The 20,867-nt window shown below is 37.0% G+C and overlaps 1 protein-coding gene across 8 annotated transcripts in view; it reads right to left on the bottom strand.

Moving 5' to 3' along the window:
* Positions 1–2,077: 2,077 nt before the first annotated feature.
* Positions 2,078–20,867, bottom strand: part of YAP1 (Yes1 associated transcriptional regulator) — a 103,710-nt gene continuing 84,920 nt past the window's right edge. For 7 of the 8 annotated variants that reach the window (XM_081064200.1, XM_081064204.1, XM_081064198.1 and 4 more), the window contains 3 exons: positions 11,025–11,155; positions 7,286–7,398; positions 2,084–5,772 (listed from right to left, as the gene is read on the bottom strand). In XM_081064200.1, coding sequence (XP_080920326.1) covers positions 5,534–5,772; positions 7,286–7,398; positions 11,025–11,155 — 483 coding nt within the window. In that variant the 3' untranslated portion in view covers positions 2,084–5,533. Of the gene's footprint in view, positions 5,773–7,285; positions 7,399–11,024; positions 11,156–20,867 lie in introns of all 8 variants that reach the window. The other variant, XM_081064199.1, reaches the window with a different exon arrangement.

The following is a 20,867-nucleotide window of genomic DNA, read 5'->3' as shown; positions in this document are numbered from 1 at the left end:
AGCTGCGTCCTCTACAGCTAAGATTGTGAACAATAGCTCTCCCTGGAGCTGGGCTGCCAAGAGCAGCTGGAGGTTGGGGTTGGCTACCATGTGCTGTGGTGAGCGGCCCATGGCCAGGGCAAGAGCTGCTGTGAGCAGCCAACCAACAACTTACTGCCTCAGCTGGGGCGGGGGAGTGGGGGTGGGGGTGGGCCGCAAGGCTCATAATACCAGCATGGGCCAGGGAGTTGTGTCCTATACAACTAGACTGAGAAACAATGGCTTGAACGGGGGAGAGGTGAAAGAAAGGGGGGAAAAAGACTGCTTTGAACTAGGTCAGCTAGTTCAGAAATTTTGTTTTCTGTTAAAATATGGCAGCTTTAAAAATTCAGAGTATCTTTTCAATATCATCTTGTTTTGCTAGTGTCTTGATTCTGCAACTGTTTTTATTTGTGGTAGCATTATGCCTACCAGTTTAAGGCTGTTTTTATGGTTAGGAAATTACCAATTTTACTTATACCCGAGCTTTTTGTACCCAGGTAATATGGCAAAAATATTCTATTATGTGGTTTGGAAAAACTGTAGTACTAAATATCACAGGATTCTCATCTGATTCCTAATTCAGCAATAAAATTTTAATTGAAAGACATTTTTGTCAAGTTTTTCATGGTTATTAACATAAAGTGACTACATGACAATAGTTGAAAGTGGCATAGGGATGACGTGGCATATACGCTGCCAGAGACGTGGCTGATTCCAGCAGCACTAGGACATATGAAACCCTGGAGTCCAAGGGAAAGCAACACATGAATTTACCCATAACTACCAAATAAAGCCAGATTTTCAATGTAATTGAATATAAACCTGATATAATTTATGGTTGCCGGGACCAGGGATGGTCTGCCATTACAGAAGGTAGGAAAATGTGATGTGGTCTCTGAGGCGGCTCTGCTTTTGCAGCCTCGGCTGACAAAATGGAAACCAGTGGGGGGAATTAAACATAACTCACTGGCCTACTGACAACTCCTGCAGTTACCACTTAAGTTTCCTTTATTACTATTGTTGTCTCTCTGGAAAACCATTTGTCTGTTTACTCCAGCTGGGCGATTCATATACTGAGCTATTTTACCTTAGTTTTGGGTCTGTCTTTCTAAGAAAAACATTATGTAAATGACTCAATGTCAGGTTCTAAGTAAGACTACTATCCTTCTCAAATATTTAGAATGGCCGTCCCTTGTTCTCTCTAGAGGCTATCCTTCCGAAATCCAAATTAATATCTTCTTCTGAGGACTCTGCTGACTCAGACTAAATCAGTTACCTAAATGTTGTACAATTCTGGTTCACAGGATCCAGAATGAAGGTAGTTGGACTTCAAGGCATCCAACATAAGGTCAACTGCCTACAGACACAGGGAGAGTTTTGAGCTAAGGCCGACAACTGCTACATTTTGCACAACATAAGGGAAATAATAAATTTCAAGCTCCACAATATTAGTGTTCTTCTATTGTAAAGAAATGATACATAACAAAATATGAAAAGTTTTCATACTTGCCTCACCAAAACTAATGTGTCAGTAATTGAAGATATTATATACACAAACACAGAAATAAATCATTTTCAAAGACAATCAAGTCTACTAATTATTCAAAGTTCCTAACCTATCACTTAAATTTGTGAATGTTTTTATTTATAAAACAATAACTAATAATTTTCACTAATACAAGTGTTATATTTTCGAGACCATGAGACAATGTTTTGGAGAAATAAAACCAAAGGCTATTTTGAAAGACTGTGTCAAGTTCTTCTGTTTTTTTTCTGTGCTGTTACATGTGGTAAAGTCAGTCAAGAATGAAGGAGACAATTCTGCTCACACACTATCATCAATGGGGACGGTCAGTATGAGGAGTACAGAACATAAAGTTCGAAGAATTATATCCGTACTTCAAAACTTCCAAATGTCAAACTCACCTTAAATTTCACCTACCAGTTACCACTGTAATCACCTTTTATTTCCTTTTATCACTAGTACTTGTTCTAGTGGAAGTCCATTAAGAAGCCAAAAAAGTTTTAAATATATTAATCGTTAAAAACAACAAAGAAGAGTTTAAAGAAAGAATATATTTGAACCACATAAACAAACAAAAAGGTATTACATAAGAAAAAATAATGTAACAATTTATGTAAGTACCTAACATATGAGCATGCTTTTACATCTAAAACAAAAATAAAAAGGTAACATTGGTACTATATATATATTTGACAAGTGTGCATTAAAGAATTCTCTAATATAAAACATTTAAAACGTGGAGAATAACTTTTTCAAGATACAGAAAACAATTGTTAAGATAGGCACACCCACAATTCTTATAAAAACATGCGGAAGATAAAATTCATCTGAGCACTCATTTCTCAGATGTGTAAAAGCTATGAAATTGTTAATCACTGGATATTGCCTCCCACTTTTGTACTGTTTGGGTTTCAACACTGATTGGTATGAATTACACAATTAATTACTGTTATTTTTCAGTGTTTCTGCCAAAATTCCATATAGAATGCATCTATTTAATATGAATACTTAAAACAGCAACATTATTTGTTTATAAAAGTCATTTACTTTGTACTTTTTTTAAAAAAGGCACTATATTTAGAAAATAGTTATTACAGCAAATAGTGCTTTCAAAAATCTCAAACTAAATCAATGTGTTCCATCAACCATAAGTAGATCTTAGAAGCCCTAACTGAAAAGAACACAAATGTAAAAAGCTGATACATTTAAAGATTATAAAATTGGTTTATTGTAAAAGTAATTCAAGAATACCCAGTTAAACTCTTACCCCAATGCTACCCAATACAATCAAGAAGCAGTTCAACACTTTTACATTAGGAACACGGACATAAAACAAGAAAGACCACGTTGAGGCTGTGATTCAAACTCAGAAAGAGAAAGAACTCTTAGGTCTCCTTCAGGTCAGTACAGAGGGTATGATAAGATCAAAGCACCGAGTCTGTCAGGTACCACAGTGCTCCTACAATATTGAGGTATAACTGGGCAAATTAAAGTCGAGGGGAAATAAAGAACTCTATATTCTTATTTTGTGGGTGTACATAAGTGATTGAAATTTTAGGAACAACTGCCTTTAATGACAGCAAGATGCAAGGTATATCTTTACTGAAGAAAAAGAAGGTTATAAAGTTCTCTATCAAAGTCCCACTAAGTCTTCACAACCCTCCACCCCCTTCCCACCCTCTCCCTTACCTAAAGCTACTCTGTTGATATATAAGATACGATCTTAATTTGTGGCTTACTGGCAAATTGTAGGCACTCTTTCCAAGTAGCTTTGATCTTCTGCACATAAAAAACCCCCAACATGCTGCACCATCCATATATGCAATTATGCATTCTAGGTAGAATTTCATTATTGCTCTAAAAAAAATGTCAATGCATCTGCACAGTGGCCATTTCCCCCCAGACTTAACTCAAGATTTGATCGTGCTGTTTTCTTAATAAAAGCCTTAGAGTCAATTATTACGAGTGATCGATCTATGAATCATTATATACAACACAGTGACTGCATTTTTTTGAGCACTGAAAATACTTAATATAAAACTTCTTACTTCCAACTTTTGCACTCCTCTGAATTGAAGGGTCAAAATACTTAGATTTTGTAACCAGAAAAAAACAACTATCCTCCCAAGTTGAGGCTTTTCATAGCAGTTTTAGCCAGAAAAAGAGACTTTATGTCTGTTATAAACCCTTGAAAATAAGGGCTTACTCTAGAAACACTGAAAGACCCTTAATCAGAGGTGCTTGCTGGTGCCTCTATAATTCACAACCAACCAACAACCATTACTTCATAGCTTATACTGAAGAGTTGATTCATGCTCATTTTTTTCCTTTAAAAAATACTCTTTGGAACCATTATTACTCCTGTAGACACATACTCTAGTTATATCTCTTCCTGTAAAAATAAAAGTATAATCATGATTATCTCTATTTCTTTGCTAAATTCAACTACCAATATACATTTATTAATCTGATCACTTTACCAGCTAACTCATGACCTTACAGTATTTTACTGTCCAGGGTCAATTTCAGCATATAGAAGTAGGAGCAAGTCTTACAAGTAAGAACAATCTTGAAGGCAATATTTCAATGTAGTCTTTAATGTGTTCATTACAAATGACAACTAAAGTCCTAGAATTTACTTCCAAAACTAAGGTGAAGGTAAAACTTCCAAAGCTAAGGGAAGGTAAACGACCACATAAAGCTTACTTCTGTCACGTACATTATGAACCTACTCAGTGATTTCCCATCAAGACTTAAAATCAGTCCAAGGGAGTAACAAGGGAAAATAAAGCCATTTCTTGTTTGCTTCTTTCAAATTCATCAAATAATATTTATTGTGTGCCCAGAGGGCATACAGCACTCCATAACAATAACCTTTTCTAGAACACTAAACTACTGCAAACATCTATAGACTGTCCCAACCAGATTTAATCTACCTGTGAAATATAAACTACTAATCATGTATTCTAAATGCATACATTCAAAGCTACCATTTTAAAATAAACTGGAAAGTAGGGAAACCTACAAAAAAAAATACATTCTGCTATCACACTACCATATAAACATTATAAGTGTGTGTGGGGGTATATATAGAGAGAGCAGATAATCAAGATTTAAATAAGATGGTAAAAAAAAAAAAAAATCAGGAAATGTAGATTTTACCAAAGGAACTACAATAACGGTCCCAAACTACAACTATAAACAGATTCACTACTATGGTAATTTGCCTCAATTCTGGAAAAAAATACCCCAACCAACCAAAACAAAACAAACCCACAATAAAACCCACCAAAACCTATACTAGAGTATGTGGCAATAATTAATATATTTCTATGGAAATTGTCTCATGCCTTATAAGCTCCTAAAATAAAATCAAGGTCACTATGTGACTAATGATAGCACTAGGAGGAAAAAAAACACTGAAAGTAAAATAGTCTTCAGCCTTGGTTTCAGCTATCTCTTCAAATCAGCATTAAGTACTTAATATCAGATACAACATTTTTGGCTTGTCAGACCAGTAAGTCATGTTTTTCCACTGGCCAAAGGCAGCTGAAGAAACAATTGCATGAACAAACTAAATGCTGTGACATGAAGCCTTTGACTTCCAAGTCTATTTAGTTAAACTGATCGGTGAACATCTAACTGGGCAAAAGGAATGGCATCCATCATCCAAACAGGCTCACTTCCCCCAGCCCCCAAAACAAACAGTAGTTATAATAGCAAAAGAAACAAAAAGGTTTTTTTTTGTTTGTTTGTTTTTTGTGTTTTGATTCTTTAGGGCCAACTATGAAAGAGGTCAGCAATATATTAACAGCAGCAATGGACAAGGAAGAGCAAAATAGTGGATGAAAGAATCTTGCTGGACGTTTGTTCATCTTTTTCTGTATTAGCCAGAAGATTGCAACTGGCTTATTTGGAAATTTCTGGTATGTGTGTCTTATCTCCTTAGATCCTTCACAGATTTAGAATTCAGTCTACCTGAGGGCTCTATAACCATGTAAGAAAGCTTTCTTTATCTAGTTTGGTGGCAGCCAAAACAGACTCCATGTCATTAAGGATGTCAGAACTCAAAGCTTCCTGCAGACTTGGCATCAACTCCTCTCCTTCTATGTTCATTCCATCTCCCTCCAGTGTTCCAAGGTCCACATTTGTCCCAGGAATGGCTTCAAGGTAGTCTGGGAAACGATTCTGCTGTGAGGGTAGGGTGCTTTGGTTGATAGTATCACCTAGTTGGAACAGAGAGAGAATAGGTCTGTTTTGAAAAGCTAACATCAGAGCTGTATCATGTGAGAGCATACAGACATGCATTGAGAAAGAAGAGCACTCCTAACTGACCTCCTGAACCAACGCCCCATTTCTTTTAGAGCAAACAACCCACCAACAACACAATAACACTACCAAGTTTAGTTCCGCTTCAACATTCATTCAGATATTGAACCAACAACTCGATTGCTTATGACTAGTGTTGAACACTAAAGGTGGGTCATGAAAAAAAAATTCCCTGAAAACATGAATACAGTAAGGGAGAAGGAGCAAGTATACCACGTAACAGCACACGACATGACTCTCTTCCTGATGTGTACCACCAAAATAAAATCATAAAACAAAATATAAAAATGAACGGTGTAATCCCATGTTTCCCTTAAGTACACCTTGGGAAACACTAAAATACACGGACTGATTGAAAACTCTATTCCACTCTTGGAGATTCATTCATAGTAGAAAAACAAGCCTCCCAGAAGTCCCTGAATAAGCACACCTTCCTAGGTTTGCTCTAGGTTTTTCCAATTGACCTGGCCACAAACCCTTTTGTGCATACACCAACATTAACATTCCTTAGAGCTTCAATGGAACATGCTTTCAGAAAAACTAATATAATATTAAACAATTAAGTACTATAGGGGTCTGGAGAAGAAATAGGGGATAGAGGAATAAGGAAAAGAGATGGGTTTGAAGTGACTCCTAAGGATGATTTAAGATTTAGACAAGCGGAGACATGGGCGAGGGGTGATTCTAGAAAGCATAAAAGCGATGAGGTGCATGACCATAGGCACAGAAGACTTGCCAGACACTTTCAGAAGTTGTCAGCTAAAGAATGAGCTAGCGGGAGAACTGGGTCGTTTCCCGGCCAGTTCATGCTTCCTGATAGTTGCCAATTCCAGGGCAATCTGTGGTTACCAGGTTAGCCACGGGAAAAATAGGTCCTTAATTACCCCGGTGAGGCCGCTATTTCCTCGCTCCTGCAAGACCCCTGTAACCATTCTAACAATCAACTAGGTGAGCCCTACCACCTAGCCTTTCCAATGTGACTTCCTGAGCCCCATAACACCTAAGTTGGACCAAAAAACCCTCATAGAAAAGAGGGAAGCAAACACTGAATCACATATAGAAATCTCTCTCCAAAATTAAGAATACAAATCTGTAATATTATAATAGAGAAATCTAATAGGGTCCTCAACCGCCTCGCCAACTAATTCAGTATTTTAAATGCTAAAACAAGTCAGCCATCAGTTTTGTTCAAGTAGAGCTAAGATTCCATGACATTTAAAAAACTGAGAAAAGACTTAAGTTACAAAATGCCATAGAAAAACAAAGCGGGCTCGATTTGAATTGAAGTTTACAGGATTTTAATGGCTTTCTTCTGAATAACGTTTGCTCGCCACAGCTTATTAGACCTGGTGATAAAACGACTACACCTGACTGAAAGTCAGACTCCTAAGAGGAAGGAAGAGTACTAACCTGTATCCATTTCATCAACACTGTTCAAGAAGTCATCTGGGGTTCGAGGGACACTGTAGCTGCTCATGCTTAGTCCACTGTCTGTACTCTCATCTCGAGAGTGATAGGTGCCACTACAAAGAATGAGAATTAAAGACCAATAAAAAAATGAAGAAAAAAAATTCAAGGTAAAAACAAACACCTGCTGAGTATTAACATGATTCTCAAAGAGGATTAGTGAAAATCCTTGCCCTGCAACGTCTGAAACAAGCACCCTCTTTCAGGCCCCATACACAGCCCTTAGGCTGTGAAGCGAGAGAGACAAGGTAATCCTAATTGAAGTTGGCAACTCTAAGGGGCCAAGATCTCTCCTATGTTTCTGGGCTTGGTTGCTCTAGGGCAAAAAAGATATACTCAGTTTTCCTAGCCGACAGAAAATTCTCTGTACAGGTATTCTCTCTGTAATACCATTTTGAATTCCGGGGGATCCACACAGATCACTTGTTTCAAGGTCTCAATTCCCAAGTGATGGTAGCACAGGCACAGCTCGAAACACAAATGCTAGGTAGGTGGTGAGACAGGTCTGCACTAGACTCATGCTAAATTCCTAGCTCTTATTCAGAGAGTTTAAGCCAAGGAAAAAAATCAACCCAAAATAAAGAACCAGAATTCTTTTTCCGACTGGGCCAAAAAACATGATTCACTGACGATATGGTAAGAACTCCCATAGCTTGATCTTCTTGCTTCTTTTTAGGGAGGAAAAACCCAAACACCTCAGCATAAGACAGTCCTTAGAGTTTTAGAGTTCCAATTGAAGGAAGGATTAATTAAAAAAACAAACAAAAACCTACAAGGTACACACCTTGAGAAAAACAGGAAAACATGAGCCAAGACAGATTTTTACTTTAGGTTAAATGAAGTTTCCCAGATTTACACACAAGTATGGTGAACATCTTCAGAACATTACTTGTAGAAATAGGACACTTTCCTAAGCTACTGTGTTTCCTTGAAAATAAGACCTAGCCGAACAGTCAGCTCTAATGCATCTTTTGGAGCAAAACTTCATATAAGACACAGTCTTATTTTACTGTGATATAAGACCCGGTCTTAAATAATGTAAGACCGGGTCTTATATGAATTTTTGCTCCAAAAGACGCATTAGAGCTGATGGTTCAGCTAGGTCTTATTTTCGAGGAAACACGGTAGTAGCGCTGTGGACACCAGCTGGCCCTGACTCTAAAATCTGGGGTTCTACTAATTCTAGAAAGTCTTATGGCAAAGTGTGAAATAAAGGCAATTGTTGTCCAAGGGTCTGTGACCATGATGTGAACTTGAACTTTCCTTGTAGTTTGGACATTTAAGTAGCTGTTTAGATTACACAAAAGTTAAAAAAACGAAAAAACTAGTAAGCTTTATAAACAAGCCTTAACAGTTGCTCAAGGTTGAAAGCTCAGTCCCCCAAATTTCTTCTCTACAATTACTTAAGGCATTTGCTTGATCTTCCCTCCCCCTCACTCTGTATATTGCAACTACTGGTTTACTCTAATGCTTCTTGTCAGATTTTGGCAAGATTCAAAAGCCTCACACAGACCCAAGAAAACACCAATTTGCCTCTGAGACCATTTGTACACAATGCAGCCACATAGGAGAAGGCTCAGGATGTGGTTTGTTTTTATTTTGCCTGTCCTGCTCTGGGACAAGGCCTGGTCCTAATCATCACTCCATTCCCACTGCTGAGCACGGGGCACACACCAAACACTCAGCACTCTGTTACAGAACGGCTGCATTTCCCCAGTTGTGCAGGGTTCTTGTCCAGCCACGGGAGGCACATTGGTCTTCCTAGGAACTGAGTTCACAGAGCCATTTCCCTGATCAGGAGGAACCGCTCCCTGCAGAAGCCCACTGCCTGCAGCCCCCACTCATTCACTCAACACTCCCTGAGCACTGGCTACTACGTGACAGGCGGGAGACCAGGCTCTGAGGATAGGAAGGTTACATACAATCACCATCACCTACAACTGATGCTTTTTGAGAGGCTCACAACTTCAGGGAGGGAGATGAACAAATACAGTGGTCCCTCGGTTTTCTAACGTAATCCGTTCTGGAAGACCGTTCGAGTTCTGAAACGTTTGAAAACAGCCGACAGCTAGGGCTCAGGATCTTGCACTCAGCAGAAGCCTTGTGACATGTTCGACATGTTTGACTTCCGAGATGTGTTGAAAACTGAAGCATTTGCTTCAGATTTACGGTGTTCGTAAACGGAAATGTTCGTAAACGGAAATGTTCGTCAACGGAGACGTTTGAAAACTGAGGTACTACTGTACATTAATGAATCACATATAAACGCTATGTGAGCACAGTGCTTTTAGAACAGAGAGGAGGGAGCTTACAAATACAGTGGAAAGGTTTCGTGGAGGGGCGCGTGGGAGCTAGCCTCGAAGGCTCTTAGGGTAAAAGGAGATGACTGGATGAGGCACCACCACTGAGACTCAATTCCACAGCAAGTCAGGGGAACAAGTGTTTAGAGCTTAAGGAAAAGGTGTGAGAGAGGACACGGAACCGTGCTCTCAGACTAGTAACACTGATGACCTGGCTCTCTGCCATACTTAACAGAAAACGGAATTTCAAACTGGAGCCCAGCTTCCACAAAAGTTTTAAGGAAGAATCTATCCATTTTTTCTAAATAGTCTGCTTTTATCCCTAGATCACTATAGGCCTTTAATAGATGGGTACTGGAATTACACTGATCTAAAATTTTCCTTGTAAAAAAAAAAAAAAAAGTTTTGTGGCTGTGACCTTTCGTAATTAATCTCGTTTAAGTTCAGAACTATAATCTTGTATAAAAACACTCAATTTTTGGCAGAACTTTAAACTGTATGTGTCAGAAGAGTACATTTTGTTTTTCTTACGATCATGAAGTTTTCAATTCAATTGGTGAGAACTGAATACCCATGTAGATAATAGCTTTCCTAAACCAAAGTACCTTTAAATACTTTTAAAACTGCGTCGCTTAAAATTTGTTAAAAAACATCAAAAGCATAAAGACCAGAAAGTATTTGTTCCTGCTTTTAAAAAACTGAAACTCTATAAATATTTTACAACCTAGAAGAATAAAGAGTAGTCGAATCTTAATATTAGAAAGCTTTCTTAGGCAAAGAATATGACCTGTTTCAGCTTGCTGTTTTCAACATAGCACTGTATATAAAAACACTGTATAATCTTCCTGAAAATGGTAACTCACTAAAATGTATCCTCCTTCAGCTATGTTATTTTTAAATACTGCCTGTAAAATTAATGCATTTCTGGAAAGAGGCACAACCTTACATTTTCTCTCCTGGAACGACAGCCCTTAAGAACACGAGGCCTCACAGCGCCGCTGTAGTGAAACCTCTCAGGTTGAACACAGGTGGAAAATTCCTTCTAATCATCCTCTGCAGTTCATTTACTTTCATAGAAAGGCATTCATATGTTTCTTCACGATTCTGTAATTTTAAGTAACTGGTAGTCAACAGTAGAGGCTGAAGCAAACATGTGACTTTGAATTAAGTATCCCCCTACAAGTCTGAACAGCTCACTTCCTCTCACAGGAGCGGTGCTTAATCCTCACGTTTTATTGTCCTTGCCATTTATGGAGAGATTCCTTTACAGCTATGGTTTTTGGCCCACACAGATGTTCAAACAGCTTATTACAAGTACTGAGGAGAATAATCTCAAAGCTAGGATCTTTTTCAGATATTGGCCAGTAGCAACTCTCACCGACCTGTTCAGAAAGGGATCTGAGCTATTGGTCGTCATTGTTCTCAATTCCTGAGACATCCCAGGAGAAGATACTGGATTTTGAGTCCCACCGTCCTGCTCCAGTGTCGGTAGTTGGCTCCGGAGAGCTAATTCCTAAAAAAAAAAACAAACACAAATAGAATCAGTCTACTGATTAACAAACTTATTGTTAGGATTAAAGAAATAAAATGCGCAGTAGGGTAACCATGTATGTGCATATAAAGTGGATTCACATCTATTTTAAAGTTAATAAGTTTCCCCGTTGGAAAGATCAAGTTCTTCTATCCATTTCAAGTGATAGAAAATTAAATTATATAAATTGAAAGTTTATCTAGTCTTATTAACCTCAAAACATATATACTTTATTACTGAATTTCATTTTGTTACTTTCCTTACTTTGGTAGACACTCCCAAATCCCTCCTTTAGGGTAGAATAGCAAGTCTGGTCCTTTAAAAGAGACTTCTTAGAGTTTATTTTTACTCACCATCCCTCATATGGGTTTTGTGTGTTCCACACCAGTAATGAAGAACATTTGATGATTTACTGTAAGGCACCAACTCCCCACCCGTGCCCCGCCTACTGTACTGTTTTATACTTTGCTATCCAGTGTCTCATTTTGACTTTAGGTTTTTCTATCTTGAGCTATCTTCAGAGGCATTCAACAATTTCTCAGCAGGATTCTACCTGGAAAATTGAGCAAAAGCTGTGGGCCATTACTTCCCTGATGGTTCCAGAAGGCCTGTCTCAACTGGTCTGCAAACATCCCAGGCCTCAGTCTTGTATTTGCCTTTGCCGGGGACCTCATGTTTATCTCGCTCTAGTTAACCCCGTAACACCTATTTACTACTCTGTCCTTTCTTTCACCTTTTCATCTGTTCACTGTTCCCTTCCCCTAAGAATTTCCCCTGTGCCTCCCAAGCTCTTACAAACACCATTTCTGCTACACCATTAGTTTCCCCTGCCTTGCCGTTTTTGGTTTGACTTGAGATACAGTTTATCACAAAGGCCACTGCTCTCCCCGCAGGCTTCCTGAGCCAAGCCTGCTCCCTGAGGCACACACCCACCATCTCCAGGTCCCTCCTTCCCGCCCACAGCCATCACCAGGTGCAGAGGCAGTGCAGATATTCTCTGAGCTCTGCACCATCACTTCTAGGCTATGAATTCTTCCTCATGCAAAAACTACTTCTTTTTATTCAGGTTTATGTCTTCTGGATAGAGCATCCCTTGAAACAGGGTTCCTTAACCAGAGGATTGTGACAGAATGAAGAGGACCTGTGAACTTGGATGGAGGGCAAAAAAATTACACCTTTATTTTCTGAAATTTAGCACCTTCTTTAATTACAAATATGGGAAACAAGCAGTAGTATTTACTATACCTTTGATTTTTCATCAATAGAAGACATTTTCATATTATATTGTAGTTGTTGCACATATCTTAAAATGCCACTTATGCTCATTATTATTTCATTGTTACAAGACATGATGCTGTATCTTGTTATTTATACATTATTACATGGATGGTTCACTCAACCTGACAGCTCCCTGACTTGCTGGATTTCAATGATCTTCATCTCCACCTACCTCAACCATTCACTGGCACAGCCAAGACCTTGTTATTTAAAACCAAACCTTCCTCTAAAATCTTTAGTCATGCTTGGGACAACAATCAATGTTTTTTACTTCATTGCAACTGCATCTATCAGCCTGGAATTGTCAACATCTATGCACAATACCTATATAATAATCTATCGTTGAAATCCCTTGTTGAAATCCTTTGATCTCTAAATTGCAATGATACTGACCACTTCACCATAACTCAATCGTTAACTCCATTCCTTCAGTCACACCCTGGACCTGGCTTAGAAACTTCTCCCCCACAAACTTTACATGCACTCATTTGACTTTCTGGGACCACAGTTTTATTTTTTACCCAGTTCCTGCATGATATCACTCCCAGTCTACCAGCCCTCCAACCTCAGGACTCTAGTTCCTTCTCTCCCTTACTATTCCAGTCTATTAGCTCCCTTACCCCCCTCTTTTTTTTTTATTGAGGTATAATTGACATACAACATTACATTAGTTTCAGTTGTACAACTGATTCAATATTTGCATACACTGTGAAATAATCAGCACAATAAGTCTAGTTAGTTAGTAGCAATCCCCATATATGGTTACAAATATATTTTTTGTGATGAAGATTTTTAAGATTTATTCTTAGCAACTTTGAAATATGTAATACAGTATTATTAACTACAGTCCCATGCTGTACGTTACATCCCATGACTTATTTGGATTTGGAATTTTCTACCTTTGGAACCCCCTTTACACATTTAGCCCTAGCCCCCTCCCCTCTAGCAACCACCTGTTCAGGCAACCATCTGTTCTCTATCGATAAGCTTGTTTTTTTTGGTTTTAGATTCCACTTATAAGTGAGATCAAACAGTATTTGGCTTTCTCTGACTTATTTCACTTAGCATAATGTCCTCAAGGTCCATCCATGTTGTCACAAATGGCAAGAGTCCATTCTCTTCTATGGCTGCATAGCATACACCACATTTTCTTTACCCATTTATCCATGGATGGGCACTTAGGTTGTTTTCATATCATGACTATTGTAAATAATGCTACCATTAACACGGGGGTGCATATATATTTTTGAGTTAGTGTTTTCATTTCCTTCAAATACCCAGAAGTAGAATTGCTGGATCATATGGTAGTCTGTGGGTTTTTTTTGTTTGTTTTTGAGAAACCTCTATACTATTGTCCACAGTGGCTGCACCAATTTATATTCACAACAGTGCACAAGGGTTTCTTTTGCTCCACATCCTCACCAACACTTGTTATTTCTTGTCTTTTTTAGAATAGCCATTCTAACAGGTGTGAGGTGATATCTCACTGTGGTTTTGATTTGCATTTTCCTGATGATTAGTGATGTTGAGCATCTTTTCATGTACCTGTTGGCCATCTGGTTTCATCTGGCCTGTTGGTTTATTTTTATTTCCTCCTTGAACTCAGGGCCGATCAGTTGAAATACACATGATAACCTTATACGTTCCTTACATATATATGATTTTATCTCAAAACAGCAAATTCCAACCCTGGATCAATACTAAAAATGTGCTTGCTTCATATCTATACTGAGACTACTAAGAAATGCTTGAGAAAAATCATACAAATATCCAGACTGTTTTTATAAATTAATGGTCTTTGGCCTTGGTTGGGCCCCTTATTACCATCCACTGACCCTCCCCACTCCCTGGTAGTTTTATTTCTCATGTTCCCATGGTCACTATTCCAAATCTGGCTGTCTCTTAAGCCCCTATTCAGTCAAGACCATTTCCGTCTCTTTCCTACTTCAATAAGAACACTGAGGCCACGAGGCCCATTTTTCTGGCTCCTCATGCCATCCTTTCCTGCTCCCCCCAGAGCTATCTTCACTCATGCTCATCTTTGTAACTTTTCTTTCAGGCTCAGAAAAAGGGTTTTCCCCCCTCCTCCTGTTAAATGCCAACACACTCTCCCAGTAGCTTCTGGGGATTCATTGTATTTGTTTCCTGTCTACACTCTGTCTTTGTGACCTTTCCCATTCTCAGCTTACAAAGTAGCAAGGGACTTTAACATAATCATAGTGCACTCCCTGCACTATCTGTAGTATGGCATGTTGTCTCTTGGTACCATGTCTTTCCATATGCTCTTCTGGACTAAAACACTTTATTATTTAAGACCTTCTCTAGGTAACTCTCCATGATGACCCCCACCCCGTCTCCATTTTTGGAATGGATCAGAGATATATGTTACGTCTTTAAAACCATGATCATATGGATGTAGCATGATCTTAGCACTTATCATAAGATACTGTTATTATTTCTTTATTTCTTTTCTTAAGGCCACACTGAATGAATGAATGAATGAATGAATGGACTGTTGTGGAGGATAAAACAAGAACCTCCAATATTGTCAAGAATTTATGTTGCTAATGAATACGAGAATGTAAATAGCAATACATTTTAGAATGAATGAACCATAGGACAAATGATACAAATAACACACAGATTATAGAAACCACATTCAAGGTATAAATAGTGAACTCATTTTTGAAACTTGCAGTTATAGCAAAAAGAACAGTGTTGATTGGATGCCAAGTCATTTTTGAACAGCTTCAATGAAGTATAATTGACCTATAATAATTTATACATATTATCATCCAAAATGGATACATTCTTACATAGCCCAGTATTTGCTGAAGACAAAATTGCTCTTTGTAATTAAAGTTGATTTGGTAGCTCCTCCTCAAGTCATTAATTCCTATGTTAATATTTTCACCTGCTGTGAATATAACTTATTTCATGGGGTTAAATAAAGAAGACGAACATTTCTGATGCTATTTTAAAGAAATTGTCAAAGATGGGGGCGGGAAACTTCTCTATTTAGGTAGGAAAACAAACCAACCTTTTCTCCCCTTCTTAGCTTATAACTTTGGAATTCAATTGAACATAAAAACAGTAACTTCTATGTCCCACATAAACAAATACACATGAATGCATGTACACACCCATATATAGTTTTATGGCAGATCTTAGAAGTGAAATGAAAATTTGAGGAATTTTCCATGCTTCATCTAGTCAGATTTTGAAGGAGAGTGAACATGGAGTCAGAGCTAACTGACACAGTTCCACCCTAAGCAGTCCTACTTCCAGTGAGAACAGCTGAACGATGGGTTTTCACTATGAGCAAGCTTTATAAGTCTTTGTATTTTTAGCCAAGAACTGTAAATGTGAACGTGTACACACTTATATAAAATTAAGAATTTTAGAAGTACAGTATCAAAAATTTGTTTCAGAGCTGTATAGACCTTTTGCTAGTGTCTTTCGAGAAAAATAGTTATTTTCATATGAACAAGTATAAAATGAAGTTACATAATCCAAATTTTTTAATCAAAAATGTATTTCATATAAATTCTCCATTACACTGAATTTAAAAGTAAGCTTCTATCTATCTATCTATCTATCTATCTATCTATCTATCTATCTATCTATCATCTATCTGTGTGTATATGTAGAATAAGCCTATTCGACCACAATAAAGTAATTGTATCAGAACATTTTAGATGAATATGAACGTAATTTTTCATTGGCTAAATCTGGCAGAGCTGTTTTAAAAATAAGCCTTGGGACATAACTGGATTATCTACAAAAACCGATTTCAGTTGAAACATTTCATGTTGAAAGTTATGTCTATCTCTAAGGAGTTCTTTTTGTCATGAAAAAACGCCTAAAATTAGAATACTGAGCTAAAAATATAAGTTTGTTAAGCTTCTCTTTTCCCAAAGGTAGCCAGAAAAAAAATAGTTTGACAGACTTTCAAAAATGGAAGAGTAAGCAAGTTGATAGGAAATTCGGCCAAAATTTAATCATGCTTCTGTATTTCAGAGGTCAAATAGTTCTTTTGCAATAGTATTTGACTTTTTCTAAACGAAGAAAGTATTTTTAGCACATTTTCTTCTGTAATAATACAAAAATGTGGTGGCCTTTCCCATTGAGCTTGTAAATCTTAGCTAATCTGGGACGCACTGAGTCAGAACTATCTGCACTATAAGTAAAACCCAGTCCCTGCTGGGTCTGGCGGGAACTTTCCAGGACGGTTTATAAAGGAAAACACAAGTTTGCCTGCTTTATGTGGTAGACTTTTATGGATTCAGGATCTAGCCATAAGCCATCATCCCTTTTTATATTTCCCTCCTTTCATTTAAATAGTAGTATTATTGCCCTTAGGGTAAAAAAAGACAGACAGTTTAATACATAACTGGTAGTTAAAGTATTTTGGCCCCATATAAAACGAATGCTTTGGTTCATATCATTTAAAAAAATAAGGAGAGGCAGTAGAGGTAGTCAGTAGTCTAGGAATATTGAGAACATTTCTAGATTATTAAGTTCTTAGGGTATCCAAGAGAAATAAAAGCATATGTGTATGCAAAGTCATATGATTTAGAAACAACTCAGATGTCTATCAATAGGTGAATAGATAAAATAACTGCAGTACATTCCTACCACGGAATACTAGTCAGCAATAAAAATGACTGAACTATAGACACAACATGAATAAATCTCACAACAATCTTGCTAGCTGTAAAAGTGATGAGTCCATGTATATGAAATTAAAAAAAAAATACAAGGTCAACTGTCAGTACCTTTTTAAAGCAATTTTGTCTTTATCAAATACTATATTGTCTTTGTATCAAATACAAAAAGCAGTATAAGAGTATATCCATTTTTGGATAATATACGGCACATAAGTGAAGGTTCCCCACACACCGGGTATCAAAAGAAGGGTTAGTTTAGTAAACTAGAAATCCAAATTTAGAAATGGAGAATAACCCTAAACATATACATTTTATAAATAGTTTGTCTTAGTGATAGCAGTTTATGTCGACAATTCCAAAAATGGGGGTGGGGGGGATGCCATTTCTTCAAACTACTCAAGATACGCCTTGCCATACCCATTTTCCACCACAGCTTTAAACAGTCACACAGATATTTCATTATGTCTGAAGTTACTAAAACATTCAGCCAATGTTCAGAATGCTTTTTGTTTTTTAATGTTTGTGCCATTTACCAAAGCATCTTTAACTTCGGAAATATTTTTGACTAAAAAATGTGTCTACGTGGCTTTGGGGATAGTCATTGATAACTATGATAACCCTAAGCTCTGAAAAGTGATATCCAAAATAGACCTGCAGTTTGGTGTTCCCAGCATGATCCTAAGATTCAACACTCTTTCTGACACATCTATGGAATTAGGACTTTTGTAATTTGTATTACTCAATTATGGTCTCAATTAAAGTAATAAAAATTATTATAGCATTCTTCAAATTATGGTGACCTTAATGAAAAAAATAAGATAACCTATTAAAGTATGTGAGATGTGAGGCTAAATCTCCCCCCTGCCTTTTATACAAAGATTTCAACATGTCCATTTAAAATAAAATATAAAGTATTCACAGGATAACATCTAAATGAATCTATGGTTTATATTTGATATTAGGACTTCAAAAGAAGAGAGATAATCTTGGAAAAAGTGTTAACTGGATTCTGAAACAGCTTTTTCAATGTTTGCTAACAAGAAAGACAGTTTGGAGGGAAAAAAAGCCGAATTTTTTGGTATTACTGAATTCAGGAAATAAAAAAGATTGATGGCGATTTTTTCACATGACTGAACAGTAGTATTGTTTTGCTCCATTTGACTGAAACTGTGGATAGCTAAACCTCTTTACCATTGTGGGCTAATGGCACAGCACAATATCCTCAACAATAATACTGTGGGTGTTATCATTCATCAAACCAGTGATTAACTCTGATGTCTAGTTCTTACTACCCATAAAGAATGGAAATTACACAATATTCATTAGTTGCAAAATGTTGATAGGTATAATTTCTCTGAAGAATAAAGCAATTATTTGCTCACAAAAAAAGGTATCTATATATAGCAGTCTTATTTCTATTTTCTGGGCAGTTTCAAGAATTCTGCTGAGGCCCCTTGGGGATGAGTTTTGATCTAGGTCTTATAAAAACATGGAGAATCCTAATTGGTTAAGAGGGAAGAAAAGCTCATGAGCAGAATCATGACAGCAAGAGAGAAGAGTGCACTCAGCAGAAGGAAGAGTAATTGGCTTAACCAGAGAGAGAGAAGGCTACTGAGCAGACCATGATCCAGGTTTCAGAGTTTAGACTCAATCTCATAAGGTATTAGGGAAACACAGGTATTAAGAACCACATTCTTAAGCACAAGGGAAGGTAAAAACATTCACATTCAGGGCAGACTATCTTTCCTCAAACTGTTTCAAAAGACCTTGTAACAGAAGCTGGGATGCATTCCTAATCTACTCTCTCAAAAGCTCTCCAATTTACAAAGGAGCAATTGATGTATTAGAAAGAGATATAACTAGCAAATTAAGCATTACATGCTCAGTCTCACAGAGCAAAGATGATGTTTATAGTTTCAAAGATTTTTCTAATAGAAATTGCTTTTGAAATATAAAATAGTGAATAATCAAAAACAAAAATATTTAAAGCTCTGTGAGATCAAGTTTTTCCAAAATTCTGCGAACAAACCCTAACAAATTAAGGTGATAATTTCCATCTTTAACTAAGAAGATATACTGATGCCTTTAAAGTTGTCTTAATTTTTCAGAATTTTGCATTAACCTTACCTGTACTGACGTTAGTTTACATAACCAGAGACTCCTACAATATAGACATGTTTTGTTAATCTTATCTGAAAGTACTTAAAGGCAACTTTTGAAACGAGTAATTTGTAAACATTTTCAAGTTTGGTACTTTCCCACATCCCAAAGCATATGAAGTATAAAAGAATGATGCTGAAATCACGTTGCTTGTTAAGACATCTGCACTAATTTCTATGAGAAAAGTGAAAAATAAACTTGGAACAACAGTGTCTGGCACTTAAATACTGAGTGGATCCATCCCCTTTTCTCCACTATTCCTCTATAGTACTATATTCTTTTTTTCGAGACTGGAGAGCTCCTACTGGCTTTTTTAATTATCCTGGTAACCCTATTTAAAGCTATGTTTACTTAAAATAGGACCATCTTTGTGAAATATTTTCTGACATCTACTTTAAAGTCATGTAGAAAATATGTAGGATGAGAAAAACAAACGCTTGCTTAATGCAAACACTACCAGATTCCGTGTATCTGAGCAAATCCAAAATTAACTCTATAACTGGATTTTCATACATTTGATATTTTCAAAATCATGTTAGGTAAATACAGACAATTAAAACACATATAACAAATCAGTACTTTATTCTCCAGCAAATGCAAAGTTTATTTTTCAAAAACTATCTTTTTCAGGTTTCTTGCTCTTAGACAAATCTAAGGAACAAAATCTGCATTTTTAATACCATGTAAATTTAAAAGAATTTTATTACTTAGAAGGTTCACCTTTTTAAAAGTTTTTCTGCTAAAAAAAGTAAGAACTCCTGATGACAATTTAAATAAGAGCAACTGTTTATACTTATACTTGGTATGAAATATAGACCTAGAAACATTTAATTTATCAGATTTAAGGTTCAAAATCTCAGCAGGAAAAAGAAAAAACAATTTCAAAACACTTTTGGCATGGAGGACTTTTTGCTTGAGCCCAAATCTCATTTGAGTTCATTTCTGCTCCTATATGATTAATAGTTTCCACTTCATTTATCACAAATAAAAACCTTCTTTCAGAAATACTTCAAAGAAAAAGCAAGGAAAAAATGTCTTCACTGTATAAAGATCCAAAGCTACGATGGTCTTCCCAGTGCAACGTGGTACTGGTGGCCCTCATCACAAGAATGTCTGCGCTCTTTGCTTTAGCAACGATGACTTTCATGAGTTATTCCCTTACTTGATCTCTTGATTAAAGGAGACATTAATGAGATAAAGAACAGAGTTCTCCTCTCACAAAGTTAACTGGTCTCTACGAGGACTATATCTGACTTTATCACCATAGTGCTCCAATGGACAAGTGAACAGTATCTAAAGTAACTGGAATTCTGCCAACTCCAGCTTCTACAGCCGATTCTAACACAATGCACTTATTTAGCAGAAGAGCTACACACAGTAGGAGGTGTTTCCTGGTTGCTTCTGCCCACCTGAGAAAAGTGCAATGATCTCCTAGCTCCTAATTCCTTCAAATCCTTCAAACTCTAAACACAGAGTTATCTCTTTGGTTTCAAGAATGAGTTTCTTCCCATGAGTTAGAAAAGTGCCAGAAGGAAAAATGGCCACAATTTTTCCATCTAAATAAGATGTCTTCACAGCCAGTGTTC

The sequence above is a fragment of the Rhinolophus hipposideros genome (genome assembly GCF_964194185.1).
Source record: "Rhinolophus hipposideros genome assembly, chromosome: 10".
NCBI classification, from domain to species: domain Eukaryota; kingdom Metazoa; phylum Chordata; class Mammalia; order Chiroptera; family Rhinolophidae; genus Rhinolophus; species Rhinolophus hipposideros.
The sequence above is the reverse complement of the archived record's forward strand: the minus strand, read 5'-3'. Positions and strand labels throughout refer to the sequence as shown.